This window comes from Camelus ferus, chromosome 10, assembly GCF_009834535.1.
Source record: "Camelus ferus isolate YT-003-E chromosome 10, BCGSAC_Cfer_1.0, whole genome shotgun sequence".
Lineage (NCBI taxonomy): Eukaryota > Metazoa > Chordata > Mammalia > Artiodactyla > Camelidae > Camelus > Camelus ferus.
Window position 1 is genome coordinate 43,991,110 of NC_045705.1, and position 16,790 is coordinate 44,007,899.

Genomic DNA, 16,790 nt, shown 5'->3' on the forward strand with positions numbered 1-16,790 from the left:
AGCTGTTATGGATTGGATTGTGTTCCCCTAAAAAGACATATTGAAGTCCTTACTCCCAGTATCTATGAATGTGACTTCATTTGGAAACTGAGTTTTTGCAGATGTAATCAAGTTAAGATGAGGTCATTAGTGGACCCGAATTCAACGTGACTGGTGTCCCTATAAGAAGGGGAAAACACCGTGTGAAGACAGAGACATAACGGATGTAAGTGTGTGACAAGAAAGGCAGACACTAAAGAGCTGTAGCTGCAAGCCAGGGGATGCCTGGGGTCACCAGAAGCTGGAAGAGGCAGGGAAGGATCCTCCCAGAGGCTTTGGCGAGAGTATGGCCCTGCCAAGACCTTGATTTCAGACTCCTAATGTCCAGAGCTGTGAGAGACTAAATGTCTCTTGTTTCAAGCCTTCTGGTTTACAGTGCTTTGCTAGCTGTCCTAGGACTAGCACAAGTGCCAACTGGCTGGCAGAGCCCAGGAAAGTGTAAAAACTCCCAAGTTGCCTTCACAAACCCATCAACCCCCATACTTTCTGGAACCATGCAACCCTGGACCTGGGTGGGCATTTTCATTTCCTGAAATGCACGTGCAATCATAAAGAGGGGCTGAAGGCATACATTCATGCACATGCCTCTGTATTTATCTGAATATAAGAATTCTTTATGAAAAATGTATTCTCTACTCCAATTACTACAATCAATTTCAATGATATCCAGATTAGAGGGGCCCATATTTTGCTCCGTTAACTATCGTCCTTCTGACTTGTAACTTCAAGTGCTTTTTAGAACAAAGCTACATGTAAATCTGTAGGAAGACAGCTAGAAAAACCTATATATAGACATATAGATAAAGGCATCTCATAATTCTTAGGATGAAACCCTCCTAATCCATAAGATCAATAATCTTGGATGAGTTTTGTGTTTCTGATAATAAGAATCAAGGTGTGCACGCATCCAGGTTTTGTTAAGTGTGAGGTAGGCACACGTTGTCCATTCCTATAGACCAGGGGGAAGCAGAGACCCTATCCTCCAACAGGCTGTAGAAGCCAGCCTTGCCCAGCCCCAACCAGGACGATCACGGCTCCACTTAATAAGCGTAACTAGGTGTGGTTATTGTGCTAAGTGCTTTCCACGAATTTATTCCTCAAAGCAACTCATTTAGGCAGGTGGGGTTATTATACCTATTTTACAGATATGAAAACTGAGCCATTTGCCAAATGAGTGCCTGAGCCAAGCTTCAAACCCAGGCAGCAGGACTGCAGAATCTGTGCACGTAACTGTTGAGCTATACCGCTTTTCCTGCGAGACAGCCTATGGGTTCCGTCTCCTTGCTGAGGTCTTATGGGAGACCAACACATAGCAACCCTATTTCCTGCATGACTTCTGACCAACTGAGAAATAAAAGAATTAGCAGGAGGCCAAACCTCACCTTTATGAATACAGAGACAGTGTTGGGAGCTCCCAGCCTAATATGAAAGCCAAAATGGATTGGCCATCTACCCTCCCTCCAGGCTGGACCTCGGCACAGCCATCTGCTCCCACTCGCGCTGGGTGAAGAGAGAGAGTGAAAGAGAACTCACTGAGAAACGAGGACCGATGGCAGTCTGCGTCCTCTATAAAACCAGAGAGAGTAGAGTGCAGGAGAGGGCCAGGAGTGCTTAAGGAATATCCCTTACCATGGAAACGAAAATGTAGGGAAGAGATGAACCCCTTGATCACCTCTCAGACTTTCCTCCATAAAGGCTCTTTCTGTTGTCCAGTGGCCCTGGGCTGCCCACAAAGTACTCATCCAGCCTTCTTTTCCAGGCCTGAAAATGATCCTTTATTCCTAGTAGAAGTCCCATGAGCGCAACACTGTCACCATCACAATGCAGGAAAGCAAGGAGGAAGGCATCTTTTATGCTCACACTGACTCAGGGAACATGGAGCACCCCTCACTGATGTGCAGCATCCATGAGCAGCCTGTGGGCCCAAAGCAATGAGTATCTGCTGGAGGAATCTCAGGCCGCGGGATGGCATAGTGGGAGAGGTATTTTTGAACAGGGCTAGCCTACTCTAGTTACTTTAGGCAACAACCTGTCACATCAGTTCATGAGACTGGCTCTGCCCATCTACATAAAGCAGAAACAGTCATTTCAAATGCTTTTAGACTACTTTCCAGAGTCACAGGCCGCAAAAATTCTCCTTGCTCACAAAGTAACACTGAAGCCTCCCACATCTCCCAGTGGTCCCCTGGGTCTCCTTCTAGTCATCCCAGTTCATTTTATTACCTGTGTTGGTAAGGATTCTATCTGGCTTCATATAACAGAAAAACTCCCAAATAATAACTTACGTAAGAGATGCTTAATCCTCGCTCGGGTGAAAAAAAAAAAGTCTTCAGTTGAATGGGCCAGATTTAATTTAGTGATACTACAAAGTCCACAGGAAGCCTGGCTTTTTCCAGATCTCTACTCCATCATCCCTAGAATACAGTTCTTGTCCTCATGGGTTCAATATGGCTACTTGTACTCCAGCCATTATATCCACATTCCAGACAGCAAACATGGAACAGAATGAAGAAAAGGAGAAGGGCATGCCATGTGCCACTTCCACTTAAACTTGGGCAGAACCTAGTCACATAGTCACCCCTTATGTATCTGTTAGCTATTGCTGCATGACAAACAACCACAAAATTTCAGTGGTATGCAACGCTAAGCACCTATTATCACATATCTTCAGGTGGGCTAGGATTCAGCTCATCCAGCCTCATCCAGGCACTTCTGCTTCAGGCTACAGTGGCTGGGCTGATTTCACTTCTCACAGCAGGTCTGTGTGTCAGTTGAATGACCCTGTCCCACGTGTCTTTCATCTTCCTTACACCAGTGGGCTAGCGAGGACATGTTCTTCTCATGACACAAAGAGGCACAAATGAGGACATGGAAACAGGCCAGGTCTCCTAAGGTCTAGACTTAAAGCTGGAGCACTGTCACTTCTGCTTACATGCTATTATAGTCAAGGGACAAGTAAATCTGCCTACAATAAGGAGAGAGTCTGGATGTGATTAGGGCTGGGGTGAAAAAGTGGAGCCAGTAGTCAGCCCACCATACCTGGCTGCAAGGAAACTGGGGGATACCATGCTTTGGCTGGGTGACAACAAACCTAGCTAAAGTCAGAAGTGTTACTGAAGGAGGCAAGAACAGCAGTTTGGAGAATTTCAGCCTCTACCACACTCCCTTAATTTGTACCAACTGCGCAAAATGCCAATCATGGTCTAGTGCAAGTTCAACACAATTCTTCCCCTCACCCCAAGACACAGCGTGTATAGAAGCACTCACAAGAAGGCAAGAAAAGAGACTGCACACCAAGACTGTCACAGGCCTATGCTTAGCAGTCCTCTCCACGTAGGAGCTGGTGGGGTAGAGGGAGTTTTTAAAGTATGGTCTTTCTCAAAGCCGTCAGCCAAGAAAGATTAAATTCATTAGAAGGCAACCTTAGAAGGTAGGGCCCAAAGCTCTCTCTGTACACCTCTCCGCAACGCCAGCATGGGATGGAGAAGGCATAAGGTCTGGAGGTGAAGGGTACAAATGAGTATCCCTCATTATAAGCACCGAGCCCCTCAGCCTCCACCTCCTAAGGGAGAGAAGGCAGGAGGGAACAAGAAATGTGACAGAAATATGCAGGCTATCCTGAGACCCTCTGAGTCCTACCTCAAGGCCCCACCTGTCCCAGCACCTCCCCTGGACTCTGGGACTTTGCCGAAGTCCAGAAACTAACATGGCAGCACCTGGCAGGACAAGCGTCTCCAGGACCATGCTCCAGCCTCACTGCCGTGTCTGCCGTGATTGGCTGAGGTCATCTCCTGGCTGATTTCTCAAATTCTTAAATATACTGTGCTGGCCCCAGTCACATGAGTCAGAAAAGAATTGATCTGCTAAAGGACCCCTCTATTACTAGACTTGTGACTTGGTGTCTGGGTGTTCACATCTCACATTTTGAAGAAGCTGGTTTCTCGCACAACCAAACCAAAATTCTTGCCTCACCTCTCTCCCCACTTCGACCCATCCTTGACACTGCAACCAGGTCAATATTCTGAACGCGCAGATCTGGTTCTAACAGTACATATCCAGCCCTTATCTGGGTTGGTAAATTTTCACATACAAATTTTCATTTAACTCTCACAGCAACAGTGCATAATGGGTATAACTGTTTCAATTGTACAAACGAAGGAACTGAGGCTGCGCTGGTAAAACAAAGAGCTGGTGCTCGAACCCAGGACAGTGCTTTGCCTCTGGCATCAGAGCTGCCTCCTCTTGGAAGTCCTCTCCACTATTCAGTTACCTCCCACGGTGCCCTGCGGCCAGTCAGAGAGCCTCTGAACGCTTCATGTTGGCACTGAAGGCAATGACTGTCAAGTCCTAAACTACACTTTCAGCCGTAGTTCTCACTTCCCACAAGCATGGACGATCCTTTCCAATTTCACTTACCACTCTTTCTTGAGAGGGTCTGTCTGTCCTGCTCCTACACCATCACTTGCTTGCTCTCATCCATCTGGGAAGCTCACCTTAATACCTTCCTCATGGTCAAAATCCTCCCCAAGTCCCTGTCTCAGGAAGTCCTGCCTAATCCTTTCAGCCAGAAGGAATGTCTTCCTGTGCATCCCCACAGTGGTTTCTTGTCCTAAATCCTGTGGTGTCACGTGGTACTTTCCATTGTGTATTACAGCAACATGTGTACCTGTCTGAAAGCCCCCCTCACTCTGAGTAACCTGAAGGGAGAGACCAAGTCTTACTCAGGTTTTTCCTGCATGTTGTAACACAGAGCTCTGTTCCTTGTACAGAGCCAATACTCAGTATTTGCTCATTCGATTAAAAAATGCATTTACTGAGTATCTGCTATATGTCACAAACTGTTAGGTACTGGAAATATATTGATGTCTTAACATAATTAAGACATTGAGTAGAGTTTGAAAATAAATACGAGTGACTGGATCAGTAAATGATGAAAATGTGATTCTGTTTCAATGTGAATCCACACAGTACTCCAGGCCATTTCTCCTCCTCCTACAGGTGTCTGGAGAAGTTTCCTGAAAAGGAAGATGGGGCTGGGTTAAATGACTTACAGTATTAAAATCGGCATAAAATTCAGATTACACTAAATGAGATGAAAGCAGTGGCCCCAACCACATACTGTCTGTTTTATGAGTCGAATGTGTAAGTCAGAGAAATAAATCCAGTTTTTATAAAGTTGAGCTATTTTAAAGGCACTGGAGGAGTTTTCTATTGCCAAAGGCCCCTACAGTGAATCTTCAGACAGTGACTACGCAACACACTTGCATCTCTTTGTAAATCTAGTCCCTACAAAACAGACTGTCGTGGAGGAACCTGTGTATCAGAGATGCTGGAAGCAATGACCTTGGACTTCTGTGCAACCGTGAGATTCTGAATCTCTGGTTCCAGGAGAGGTGTCTGGGGAGATGGAGGAAGGAAATATGAACAAAAGCAGAAAATAATCAAAAGCAGCAAGAGTGAGCTCAGTAGGGTAGGAAAACAGCCGCAAAGTCCAGGGGAGGGATGGTTGCCAAACAACTGAAAACAGGATGGAAGACTGGACTCCGGAAGCCAAGGGAGGCGTAAGAGCAAACACCGTTACCTCCTTCGGGACGGACGGTTGTAGTCCCCTTCAACAGCCAGAGTAGACTGGTCCCGCCACGCATGTGTGAGCCCTAAGCTTCCCACAATTCATCCTCCACCCCACTTAGGAAAAGACTATTTAAAGGAGTGTAAAAACACAGTGGACCATTTCCAAGTGAAATCCCACATCTACTTTGAAAGACTCCAAAGAAACAAAGTTTCAGTTCAGAGTTGGGAGAGGGATACATGAAATAAACAGGGACACCAGTTAATTGTTGATAACAGTTGATAATTGTTGAAACTGAGTGATGTGGGCATGGGAGTTCATTATTCCCTCCTTTCCGCTTTTAGGTGTGCTTGAGAATTTTCCAAAAAAATAGTTGGAACACGACTGAGCAAAGGGATCTCAGAAACGAAATTAAAGATAAGGAGCCAGCACCAAATTCTGATCCCACGGAACGTACTTCTTCCAAGATGCAGCCTCACACTGAGTTTGGTATTTGCAGCTTGGCCCGCTGGCTGAACTGCCGTGTTGTGGACAAGCCCGAGTGAGTGTGTAGTAGTCTCATTACCGCAGGACAGACACCTGTGCTCTTGGCCTGTGGTTTCAGCATCCACTTGTGAGGTCATTTCTTTTCCCACTAAGGGTGGTCCAGCTGGTCCCTGTAGCCTGCCCACATGGCAGCTGAAGTTGGAGGTAGCACATGAGCATTTGTGTCCCTTGGAGGAGGACAGAGTCAAGCTTCTGGGTTAACGTGATCAGACAGGACTGCCCAGCTGCCAGGCTGTACACATGACACCAGTGCTCTGGGCCCATCTCTGAGCAGGGAACAGGGGGGCTCCATGCACTTCAAAGGAGAAGAATGATATTTATTGATTTGCTGGGGTGCTGGCTGAATACGGGTAGTCTTTCCGCTAAGCTCCAAGGTCCGTGAGCTCTGGGACTGTTTTATTTTTTATTCAGTGCTCCCTGGGGTCTAACTCAATGGATGAGCGACGTAAATGTTTGCAGAATTGAAATAAAGTGGAACTGAAGGCTGACAAAATGGTCATTAAAACACACCCAAGGATTTGACTTGCCCAGTCCCTCTGTTCAGATTCACTCAGATTCTTTCCCTCCCTCTCTCTCCTTCCCCAGGAGGGGTGATTAATAATTCAGCAAACAATAGTGTATTCTGATGGCTAAGAATATAACAATTTAATTGATATTTGTTTCTGCAGCAGCGCAATATCTCACGCTCCCAGGAGGGCAGTTCTGTTTCTGTTCCAGGTTTCTCCCAACAAAACAGATCAATCCTGGGGGTACCTAAAGGCCATTTGTTAATAAAGGATGTGGGTAATGGGTTTGTTAATAGACACAATTCTGTAGTCATCATGTTTTAAACATTGACATTTATTTAGGGTTCTGTGAACTCATACATCATTAGGATAAATTCTAATTTATGTCAGTATATAATAGGCAAATATATAATACCATAAATTGCATTTGTACACATAAATACAAAATTTGAGGTAGGGCCTCAAGAATAATGACTCCTTAAATGAATAATACACAGCATATAATATGCACTCTGTAAGATATATCTATGATGCATCATTTATAATGTAATATATTTTCTTCATGTACAGTTAATGAAAAAATATAAGGACCTGATTAGGGAGCATATCTTTATTCATAGGCGACAGTACCACATAAGATGCCTGCATTTAGGACATAAGCCAGGTACACAATTTAAGAACAAACCTATTCCATGATAGGTCCATATAAAGTGCAAAAAAAGACCCAAAAATGAGAGACAAAACAGTTCCTAGTCAGTTACTAAGTATCATCCTAACAATAAAATACACCTATAAGGCAAATGGTTACCTGAAGATGTATTTAATCCATGGCAGGCAAATCAAACCACTGCTGGCTCTTCAGAGGGGATGAACACCCAATCTGAGAACTTCCTCTTTGGCTGCAGGCTGTTCAGAGATGGCCCGAGCGGAGACCGCAATTCAATGTGACTTGGCCTTTCTGTCCAGTTGAAGCAAAATCCCAGAGAGAGGAAGCTTCACTTTTGCAAATCCTTGAGCCACTTTGAAGAGAAATGAGTATCCAGATTCGATCACCCAAACCTCTGCTCCCAGCCTGGAGGTTTTCTGCAGGGTACCCAGTGTGAAACAGAGGTAATGCTCATTCGCTGGCCTTGGCTTTTTTTCTCTGCAAGATAACCTACCACCCAGCATGCCCTCACGCAAGTCATGTGCCTCAAAGAAGCGTGTCACAGACCCAAATCTAAGTGCAGCAGCAGTGTGACTTCGCCTTCATGCTTACATTAAGCAACAGTTATTGTGCAAGTCTCTGGGAAGAGGACGATGACCAATGGCCAAAAGAACAACAAGGAAGGAAAAACAGCTTAATTTTAGGCATGGGAAAACCATGCTGACACGTGAAGGTTATCAGGAAGCATGGAGGCACATGTAGATAACAGAGTTAGAACTTAACTAAAGGAAAACTCAACTCCAATGCAACATTAGCAAAGACAACCCAAGTCTTTTCCATTTCAAGGCCATTGTGTTAAAGGTCCTTTTAAAGTGCCACCACGGAAATACACGCTGATTCCGTTTCTGACAGATTAAATACACTTTGGAAATTTCAAAGACATTGAGGTCATTGAGATTTTGCACTGACCACAGATTGCATGCAATAAATAAACATGAAACAAAAAGAGGAAAGAGACCAGACTGGACACATTTGTACATGACAAATACACAGCCTTAAAGAGATTAAAAGTTACTAATATGCAAGACAAATATTTGCATAAGAAGCCACAACACAACACCAATAGTTAAGACGATACACTTTTTTTCCTCCTTGAAGGATATTACAGGGTTATTATTTTTAACATATGGCTTTTTTTCTCTGAATGGGTTTCTGGCATTTGTTGGTATTAGGAAATAATCTCACAAGTGGAAAATACCCCACCGTTCTGCACAGTGAACCAATGAAAGTCTTTCCTCAATAATTGGTTTTCTGCCTCAGTTTGAAGGGGAACTCTCAAATGGCAGTTTATAACAATGCTGTTCATTTTATTTGTATTCATTCATTTTTTTTTCCCTTCCAGTTGACTGTGCATTTTGATAGCATGGAAACATCCATCTGGTCATATGCATCTCAGCGTCCCGGCCGAGCCTACGGGAGGGGCGGCAGCATCAATTCGCGATGCCTGGAAACAGCATGGATACTGAACGCATCTCTGGCAGGGAAAGCCTCAAATGTTAAACAGGGCCATAGAAACAGGCAAAACTGCATTTCCACAGTCACCGTGTCAGGTAAGTTCAGAACCTTCCACATTTAAACTGTACATAAAACTTAAAAATTGTAGGAAAAGGCGAGGGGGGGTGGCGGGAACCCAGCTGCTCAGGAAACAGCTACTAGGTCTTAACTAAACAAATCATAATGAACACAAATGTTGCTGCCCCCAAATGCAAAATACACCAGCTAGTGAGGATCTCCCCATTCTCACAATTAACTTGCAGCCCGTACAAAAAAGATCTGGCAGCAAACGTGAGTTCCCCACCACCACCACTTCTCTTAATTACAACAGCAATAATTAACAGAAATTGGGTTGGCGTCCAGCATCAGAGTCGAGTTTTAGCCAAGAGGCGGGAGAGGAAAGCCAAAAACCACCGGTCCTGACACAAACATCCCAGTCCTGTGGGAGATGGCTAATTGATTTCAGCTTTTTCTCCAACCTTCAGATTGGAAAGGCTGCAGATTGTTTCCAAGTCTAAGTGAGTCCTCCCTCCCTCTCCCACCCTACCAGGATATCAACTGGAGAGGCTAATTCTGGGTACCACTCTGCCAAGTCTGCGATAGCAATGGGGGCTTCTCTTCCATAGTGACTTTCTTGGGGAGACCAGTGCTAATGGCCAGCAGGTCACTATGGGAAACATGGGGCAGGGGAGGCCACAGCTCAGCTGCCTGAAGCTAAGTCCAGGGGAGGCTCAGGGTTTAGTCCCTGTGACAGATTCTAGAAAGTTCTAGCTGTGGGAGGGAAGCAGAAAAAGGGAATGAGGCGGAGGGAAGAACAGACATGCTCTACAGACAACAAAGATGAAAACCTCAAGTTCAAAACCAATTTTTAGTTTCTCTTCTAAAAGTTTCCCCAGGCTACTCTTGAAAACCGGAAGTTCACACCGGTGTCGGCAAATGGTAATGAGATTTGCCCCAAAAAAGGGAGAACTTGGGAAAACGAGTTAGGGTTTGTTTGTTTTTTTTTTTCCCTTAACAAATGAAGTCATTTTTTTTTTAAGTGTTACTTTAAGTCTGCTGTTGGGTTTCATTACTGTTGCACAGGATGAAAATGTCACGACAATATACAAGATTTGAACTGAAAACTTGGCCTGAGACCCTGTCATACGAAGACAAACAAACAAGAAAATGATTGAAATGGTCTCCCCTAAGGAAACAATTTTAGGTTTAGATATTATTACTGTAAGGGGGGAAAAAAACCCGACTACACTATTCTACTCATCATTTCTACAGTGATTCATAAGATATTTATAAGGACAGAAAACACCACTACCAGGACACATGACATGAACACATTGTATCACATTGTAAACATCTCACATATGCATGTTCAGGGTACAAGAAGATAATAAAGGTTACGGCTTCGCCAATCTCTGCAGACATACGATTCGCTCTCATTCGCGTGCGGTTATGAGTATTGTGAATTGGGAACTCTTAAAATTGAATTAGCTAAATGTAGTCTTAAAAGCTATAGCTTTAATTAGCTCACTTGCCTACTTACCTAACCTGTGTTTATCAGAAACATCTGTACATACAGTGACCTAAAATGTACTACCAGCACAGTATCAGTGGGAATATTATGGTTGCTTTCTCTGAAACTCTTCATTTCTTTGATTCTATGGCCACAATTGGCATTTACCGCGAATGAAAAAGTTGCGAGTAAAAACTGAGAAGTTATCTGTCTTTTAAGAGTTTGTGTCTTGTATGTATATAATATATAGACAGAACCAGGGGAAGTGTTGTTTCCCCAGAGGTTGAAAGACAAGGTATCCACAGCTCACAGAAAGACACTTAGAAGAAACAGGGGGTAATGATATCATTGAACCACGGCGCTAGATGTCACGGAGAAACGAGGACGGCGCTCCGCGATGAACGTACGAACATCAGGCACAAGTAATATGATGGCTTCTTGTGCAGAGCTGGAGGAAATGGCCAAAAGAATTCACAAACAGGTTGTCCAAAAAAAAAAAAAAAAAAAGACAACTGAGGGAAGAGAACTGATTCTTGATTGACTGAGATTTGCAGTTCGCAGAGCAAACAACGAGACCGCCGGTCCAAATGGAGGAAACAGAGCTCCAACCATGAGTGGAATTGTGAACTTCACCACCCCGGGGGGGTCTAAATCCACCGGCCTCCTCGTCTTACTCTAAACATTTTCTGACCACTGCTGACCCTCCTGTCCTGAACTTTGTGTCTGAATGAAACCACCACATTGCTTAGATGAGTCCAAACGACCACTCCTCTTCTCCTGCCATTGTGTGTAAGCCTGACAGGCACTGCCAGTGACAACCAGCGTGGCTGCTTCTCCACTGGCCAACTCACACACGCAGACCTACTTGTGACTTCACTGGAACACACACACCTAGTCAGCCCACGCCTGCGGGGTGAACCCCACCAGGAACTGACAGCATGGACGCAGGCAAACCGCACTTCAACTGCTCCATCTAGCCCTTCACTACAGCGTGCGACTTATGTCCTACTTTTCTGCGAAACCACTCATGCATGGGTAAGAGCCAAGATGTGGGCAGAAAGAAGAAGAAAAAGGGGAAGAAAGCTGGGGAAAACATAGGGGAAGGCAGAGAGGAGAAACAGGACCATGCCCTCGGACTAGCACTGGGTGCCCAGTTCCAAATCCTTCACTGGCAGTTTGAGTCCCAGGGAAGAGGTCCCCAGGGGGTCGATCATGTTCTTGTAGCGCTCCCCGCGGTGCTGAGCTAAGAAGGGGCCCCAGTCCGGCTGCGGCGAGCACACCAACTTCAGCCTCTGCAAAGAAGCCAAAGACACAGGGTCACGGAAATAACGAACCCCCTTCCCTGAGACACCACCCACCCATCCCCAAACTGTGTGCAACCACGTGTGCCAGAACACCCCCTTGAATCAAGAGGTTCCCCCACCACGAGAAGCAGGAAGATCAGCTCCATTAATTAACCGGGGTTAATTAACCAAGAATGCATTAAAAAGGAGACTTAGTTTGGTTCACTTGAAATCATTTACGTCACCCTGCAAGCAATATTACAATTGCTCAGGGTTAGCCTTGCACAAGATTAATAGAGGATAAAGGACTCGGATTCTAATTATACATTTTCCCCCTCTGAATGAAGAGGAACCCCTAGCAGCTCTCTCCATGGCCACATACCGTGTCTGCAAAGGACATGTACTCAAATACTTTTGTTCTGTCCTCTCCTCAGTGGGTTGTTACATCAAACTAATTGGATTTTGTTTAGCATATTTCCCAAAAGTATATAAACAGCCGAAAAAAGAAAAAAAAAACCTCAACCCCAAAGGTACACTGCCAAGGGAGAGCAAAGAATTTAATTATCTGTTGACAAAAATACATGCTTCTGATTTGGTTCAGAAGCGTGGGTTCTTGCAGGCGACCGAAAAAGCATGGGAATGTCCCTAATCCTTCAACTGAACTTTTCACAGAAAAACATAATTTGACTGGAGCCTTTTCTAGAAAGAGGAAAGAAAACAGATTTCTGACTACATAAGAGGGAACAATTACTGTGTTTATTACCTATTAAAGTGAAGCTGCTTCTTATAGCTGTTAGTTTAATCTCCCCTTAATCATCAGTTTGCAACCTTTGTGTCCCAAATCAACCATAATAAATTCATACAGCCAACTCATCAGTTTAGAGAATTTCAGCCTCAGACAAAAGCAGCAGAGGCTTCTGTTCAGAGGGAAAGAGATTTCTGGGTCAGCGGCGGTGGGGGAAGGTTCACCTGGCGATCCAGCAAGCCATCCCTGGGGGTGAGGGGGCCGCGTTAATTTACCTTAAGGTGATAATGGACGGAACTTCCTGAGGATAAAAACTGGAACACTGCAGTGGTAAGAAGCCTCCTGCATCTCCCTTTGCTGACTCTGTCTCCATCTTTAGTCCAACGAAAACAAAGGCTACCTCCCCCCGCAGCACGTGGACATTCATTTTACGCATTTATTCACGTGTCTCATTCCCACCTCGCTTCTCCCCTCGCGAGCTTGCACGGGACCTCTCTTTCTCAATCTGGCTGACCACGCGAAAAAACCCATCCAGCCGTTCTTCACTACCCTCGACCAGCAGGGTCTCTTCATCTTGGTCTAGCCCCATGCCTCTCGGGCTTGAGTGTGTATCAGAACCACCTGGGGAGCTTGTTCAACCACAGACACCTGAGTCCCACTTCCCCAAGATTCTGATTCCGTGGAGCTGAGCTGGAGCCTGATTGCCTGCATTTCCAACGAGCTCCCAGGTGGTGCTGATGCTGCTGATCTCGGGGCCAGACCCTGAGTAGCACGGGTCTGGTCCAAAACACCAGACCGCTGGACCTCCAGGACAAGGCACTGACCTCCTCCTGGTACGACTGAGCCCGTGATTCTCACGAACACCAAAAGCCTGACTACACTTCACTGGTGGCTCGACAAATGGCAGTCCCCTTCCCATCCACTCTGGAGTTGGGGGGGTGTTGTTGTTGTTGTTGTTGTTGTTGTTGTTGTTGTTGTTGCATTAAAAATGGGAAATGGGTCCAGCCAGGGACTAACTGACAAAGACAAGTGTCACCTTATACCAGCCATACTCTGGACCTTTCATGACATTCTACAGGGATGGTGACATTTTAATCAGCTTGGACCACTGTTCAGCTGTCCCTAACACACATTACAGGAAGGGGTAGTGATTTTAACTTTAATGGTAACAGATGTTTGGGGGAAGGAGGCTTAAAGGAGGAACCTGATGCGTGGTTAAAAACCAAACACTGGGATTTCAACTCTGGATGAGGGGAGAGGAGGAGGAAGTGCCAGGAGACAGGAGACACGCGGATCATTTATTCCCCAGAGCCATCAGTGTGCTGAGGAATAGCATAATAACAGCGCAGCCTGTGGATTGGCTGAGCTCCTCCATTAGAGAAATAATACATAATAAAAATGAGTTTAATAGAAACGGTAGCAACTGGAACCCCTTAATCACCAAGTCTCCCTCTAGAATAAGTTCACCAAATCTTTCATTTTTTAACGCCCAGAGCACTCAGAGGTTCTCCCTTGGGAGGGGATGGCAGGAGTAAGAGCTGATACAATTACCTCAATAAATCTGCCAGGAGCCAGATGCATTTTGATCACAAACATAATTGGGATCCAGATAACGGAACAGGCGAGCATCAGCCACCCCAGCACCATGGACCAGTTGGGATAGCGGTAAGAGCCGTAGGTCATGGGCTCCCACTGGTAAAAGCTGAAGCAAAGGATAAACTGGTAAGAAAAGAGAAACACACTGTTAGGGCGGGGACGTGGACTCTTCGTTCGAAACCCCTGCAAGGAGTTGCACGCTTTCGTATCTACTGTCTCATTTCACACCCATAACGACTGTGAAAGGGAGCTATCATCAGTACGTTTTCCAAATGAGGAAACTGACACTTCGCTGCTGATGCTGCACTTGCCGTCCCATAAAAGCTGAGTGATGCAGGTGTGTGCCTACACACACGGACAGGCAGAGAGGACGAAGTCAAAGGATACACAACTAGGTGGCTGGCGGGTGGCAGGGGGAGAGGGGATGGTGGGTGTTTTCAAGGGGTGGTCGCTACTTTCTATGACGGAGAATCAAGCTTTTGTTACAAGGGGGAAAAATCCACTTGGTTAATGTCAAAAAATCACTTGAATCTCCTGTGCTTTCACCTTGAATGGGGAATGGCCCATCCCCAGGAGCTCCTCTAGAGCTGGCTGAGTGAGACCACCGAGGTCCCCAAACAGGGGCTGAGCAGGAAGCTTGGTCCTATAATAAGCCATGGGACAAAGACAGTAGAGACACAGCCCCCTCTGTCTCTGCTGTAAAACAGATATTTTTCACCCCAGGTGTGCAACACAGGGGTTTTCTGGGAACCACAGTCTGCTATTTACTCAGGAGCCTCCCCCTTCACTTTTAAGAGAGGTCATGTTTATTCCTGCCCGTTACCTCCCATCAGCATACACTGAGGGCAAGAGTGATGAGAACCCTCTGAAGGCTTGCTTAGTGCAGCTGAAGGGAACGCTCAACAAGGGAACAGATACGTCGAAAAGAGAGGCACCAAAAAAAGACAGAAGGGGGGTTCTGAGTGCTCTCACCAACCCTCTGTGGGGGGAGGGCACTGCCCTCGGAAGATTGAGCTCCTCCCGGTTTTCACCTGGCCTCAGCCTAGACAACGAGCCATGTAAGCATAAGTCCTCTCCTCCTCACCTCTCTTCACTTCACTTAGAATGACGATCTCCAGGTCCATCCATGTTGCTGCAAATGGCATTATTTTATTCTGTTTTCTGACTGAGTAGTATGCCATTTTATTTTTTTGGGGCAGGCAAAAAAAATTCTCTTTAATGTAAAGATTCACTATTAGTAAGAATGAGCATCTTTTCCTGTTTACTGCCCATTATATCTTTCTAAAAAATTTTTATTGAAGTATAGTTGATTTACAGTGTTGTGGTAGTTTCAGGTGTACAGCAAAGTGATTCAGTGATACATATGCATATATATATATTCTTTTTCAGATTCTTTTCATTATAGGTTATTACAAGATATTGAATATAATACTTCCCTGTGCTGTACAGCAGGTCCCTGTCGTTTATTTTATATATAGTGGTGTGGATCTGTTAATCCCAAACTCCTAAATTATCCCTCCCCCTCCCCAGCTCATTCTATCTTAAGCAGTAAAAGAACATCTTAAAAATTACTGGAGGGGATTATGTCAGGAGAGATGATATATGGAGGTATTTTAGGGAAGAGTGAAGCACTAGACCAATGGAAGGCATCTAGATTATTGCTGCAAAGCCAGGCCACGGGGGCAAGTGATTATTTCAGTGCAACAATAATTCAATCCATCGATTCGAAGCAACATGGGCCTGAAGACAACTGTTGAAGAAACTGCTCCGATAAGAGATATCTACTCTAGGCCTCCTTTTAAACATTTGCCCCTGGAGTTGTAAGCTTTATTAACCAGTCAATCGGAAGTATGGCCTAATGTAATTATGGTAAGCGGCTCCATTTCGTTGACTATATAAATAGCAATACATCTGCTTATGTGTGCACATAATTCAGTAACGTGATCTGACTATGTAGATGATAATTGCATGGAGAGTATTTATAGCTCTGTAAATCTAGGAAGGCACATATAAAAATGATCAACTTTATCTCAGGGGTTTTGAAGTAATTTCAACTCCTAATCTCGACTCATTCCAGCGCATGACAGATAGCCATGCCACAGAAGGGCAAATGGCAAAACCTAAGTGTTAGCCTTGCTCCTTTGACGCCCAGTTCCAGTCACACAAGTATCACATCAGATTTATCCATGCAAACTGGTTCTTGCCACCAGTTTCCCTCTGCCAAGTCAGCTTTGATAAAACCCCGCCCTCAGTTGGGCATGGCCACGAGGGAGGTTATTTCAGCCACCCGGCCAGGGCCACCTGATCTTTTGCTAACGGCAGCAGAAGAAGGTCCTGGCTTGATGACGATGATGGAATTGACCACTTCTTCTTGTCCCTAACTGCCAAACACAGAAGCAGAATTCGGTGGAAGAGATTGTCTGGGTCTTCTCTGCAGGTTTCTGATGTGAGTTTTATAATGGAAATCAAGTAAAGCCCAGCACAGTTGAGGAACTTTCTCCAAAAAATACAGCAAGTCCCTTTTCCCTGACATTTTGGTCCTAAAGAAGATTAGGATTATTTTAATCCAAAATTGGCCAAACTCCACTTGGAGATGAAAGCACTAGATTTTAAGAAATTTATTAGAAGCCTAGATAGCCTTGGATTCCCTTCTTATTCTGCCCCCTGCACATTCCGTGGCCTTGGCCAGGCTCCTGAGCCTCTCCAGGCCTCAGTGCATGCACCTGTGAAATGGGGAAAGACTCACCCACCAGGCTGGGTGGTCAGGGGCTTGAGAGACAGTGTTCATAAAGTGCC

The 16,790-nt window shown here is 45.2% G+C and overlaps 1 protein-coding gene across 1 annotated transcript in view; it reads right to left on the reverse strand.

The window, feature by feature from the left end:
- Positions 1-6,998: 6,998 nt before the first annotated feature.
- SLC6A5 (solute carrier family 6 member 5) overlaps positions 6,999-16,790 on the reverse strand; it is an 88,011-nt gene continuing 78,219 nt past the window's right edge. Inside the window, exons 16-17 of the mRNA XM_032488862.1 lie at positions 13,950-14,117; positions 6,999-11,662 (exon numbers count right to left, since the gene is read on the reverse strand). Coding sequence (XP_032344753.1) covers positions 11,507-11,662; positions 13,950-14,117 — 324 coding nt within the window. The 3' untranslated portion in view covers positions 6,999-11,506. The remainder of the gene's footprint in view (positions 11,663-13,949; positions 14,118-16,790) is intronic.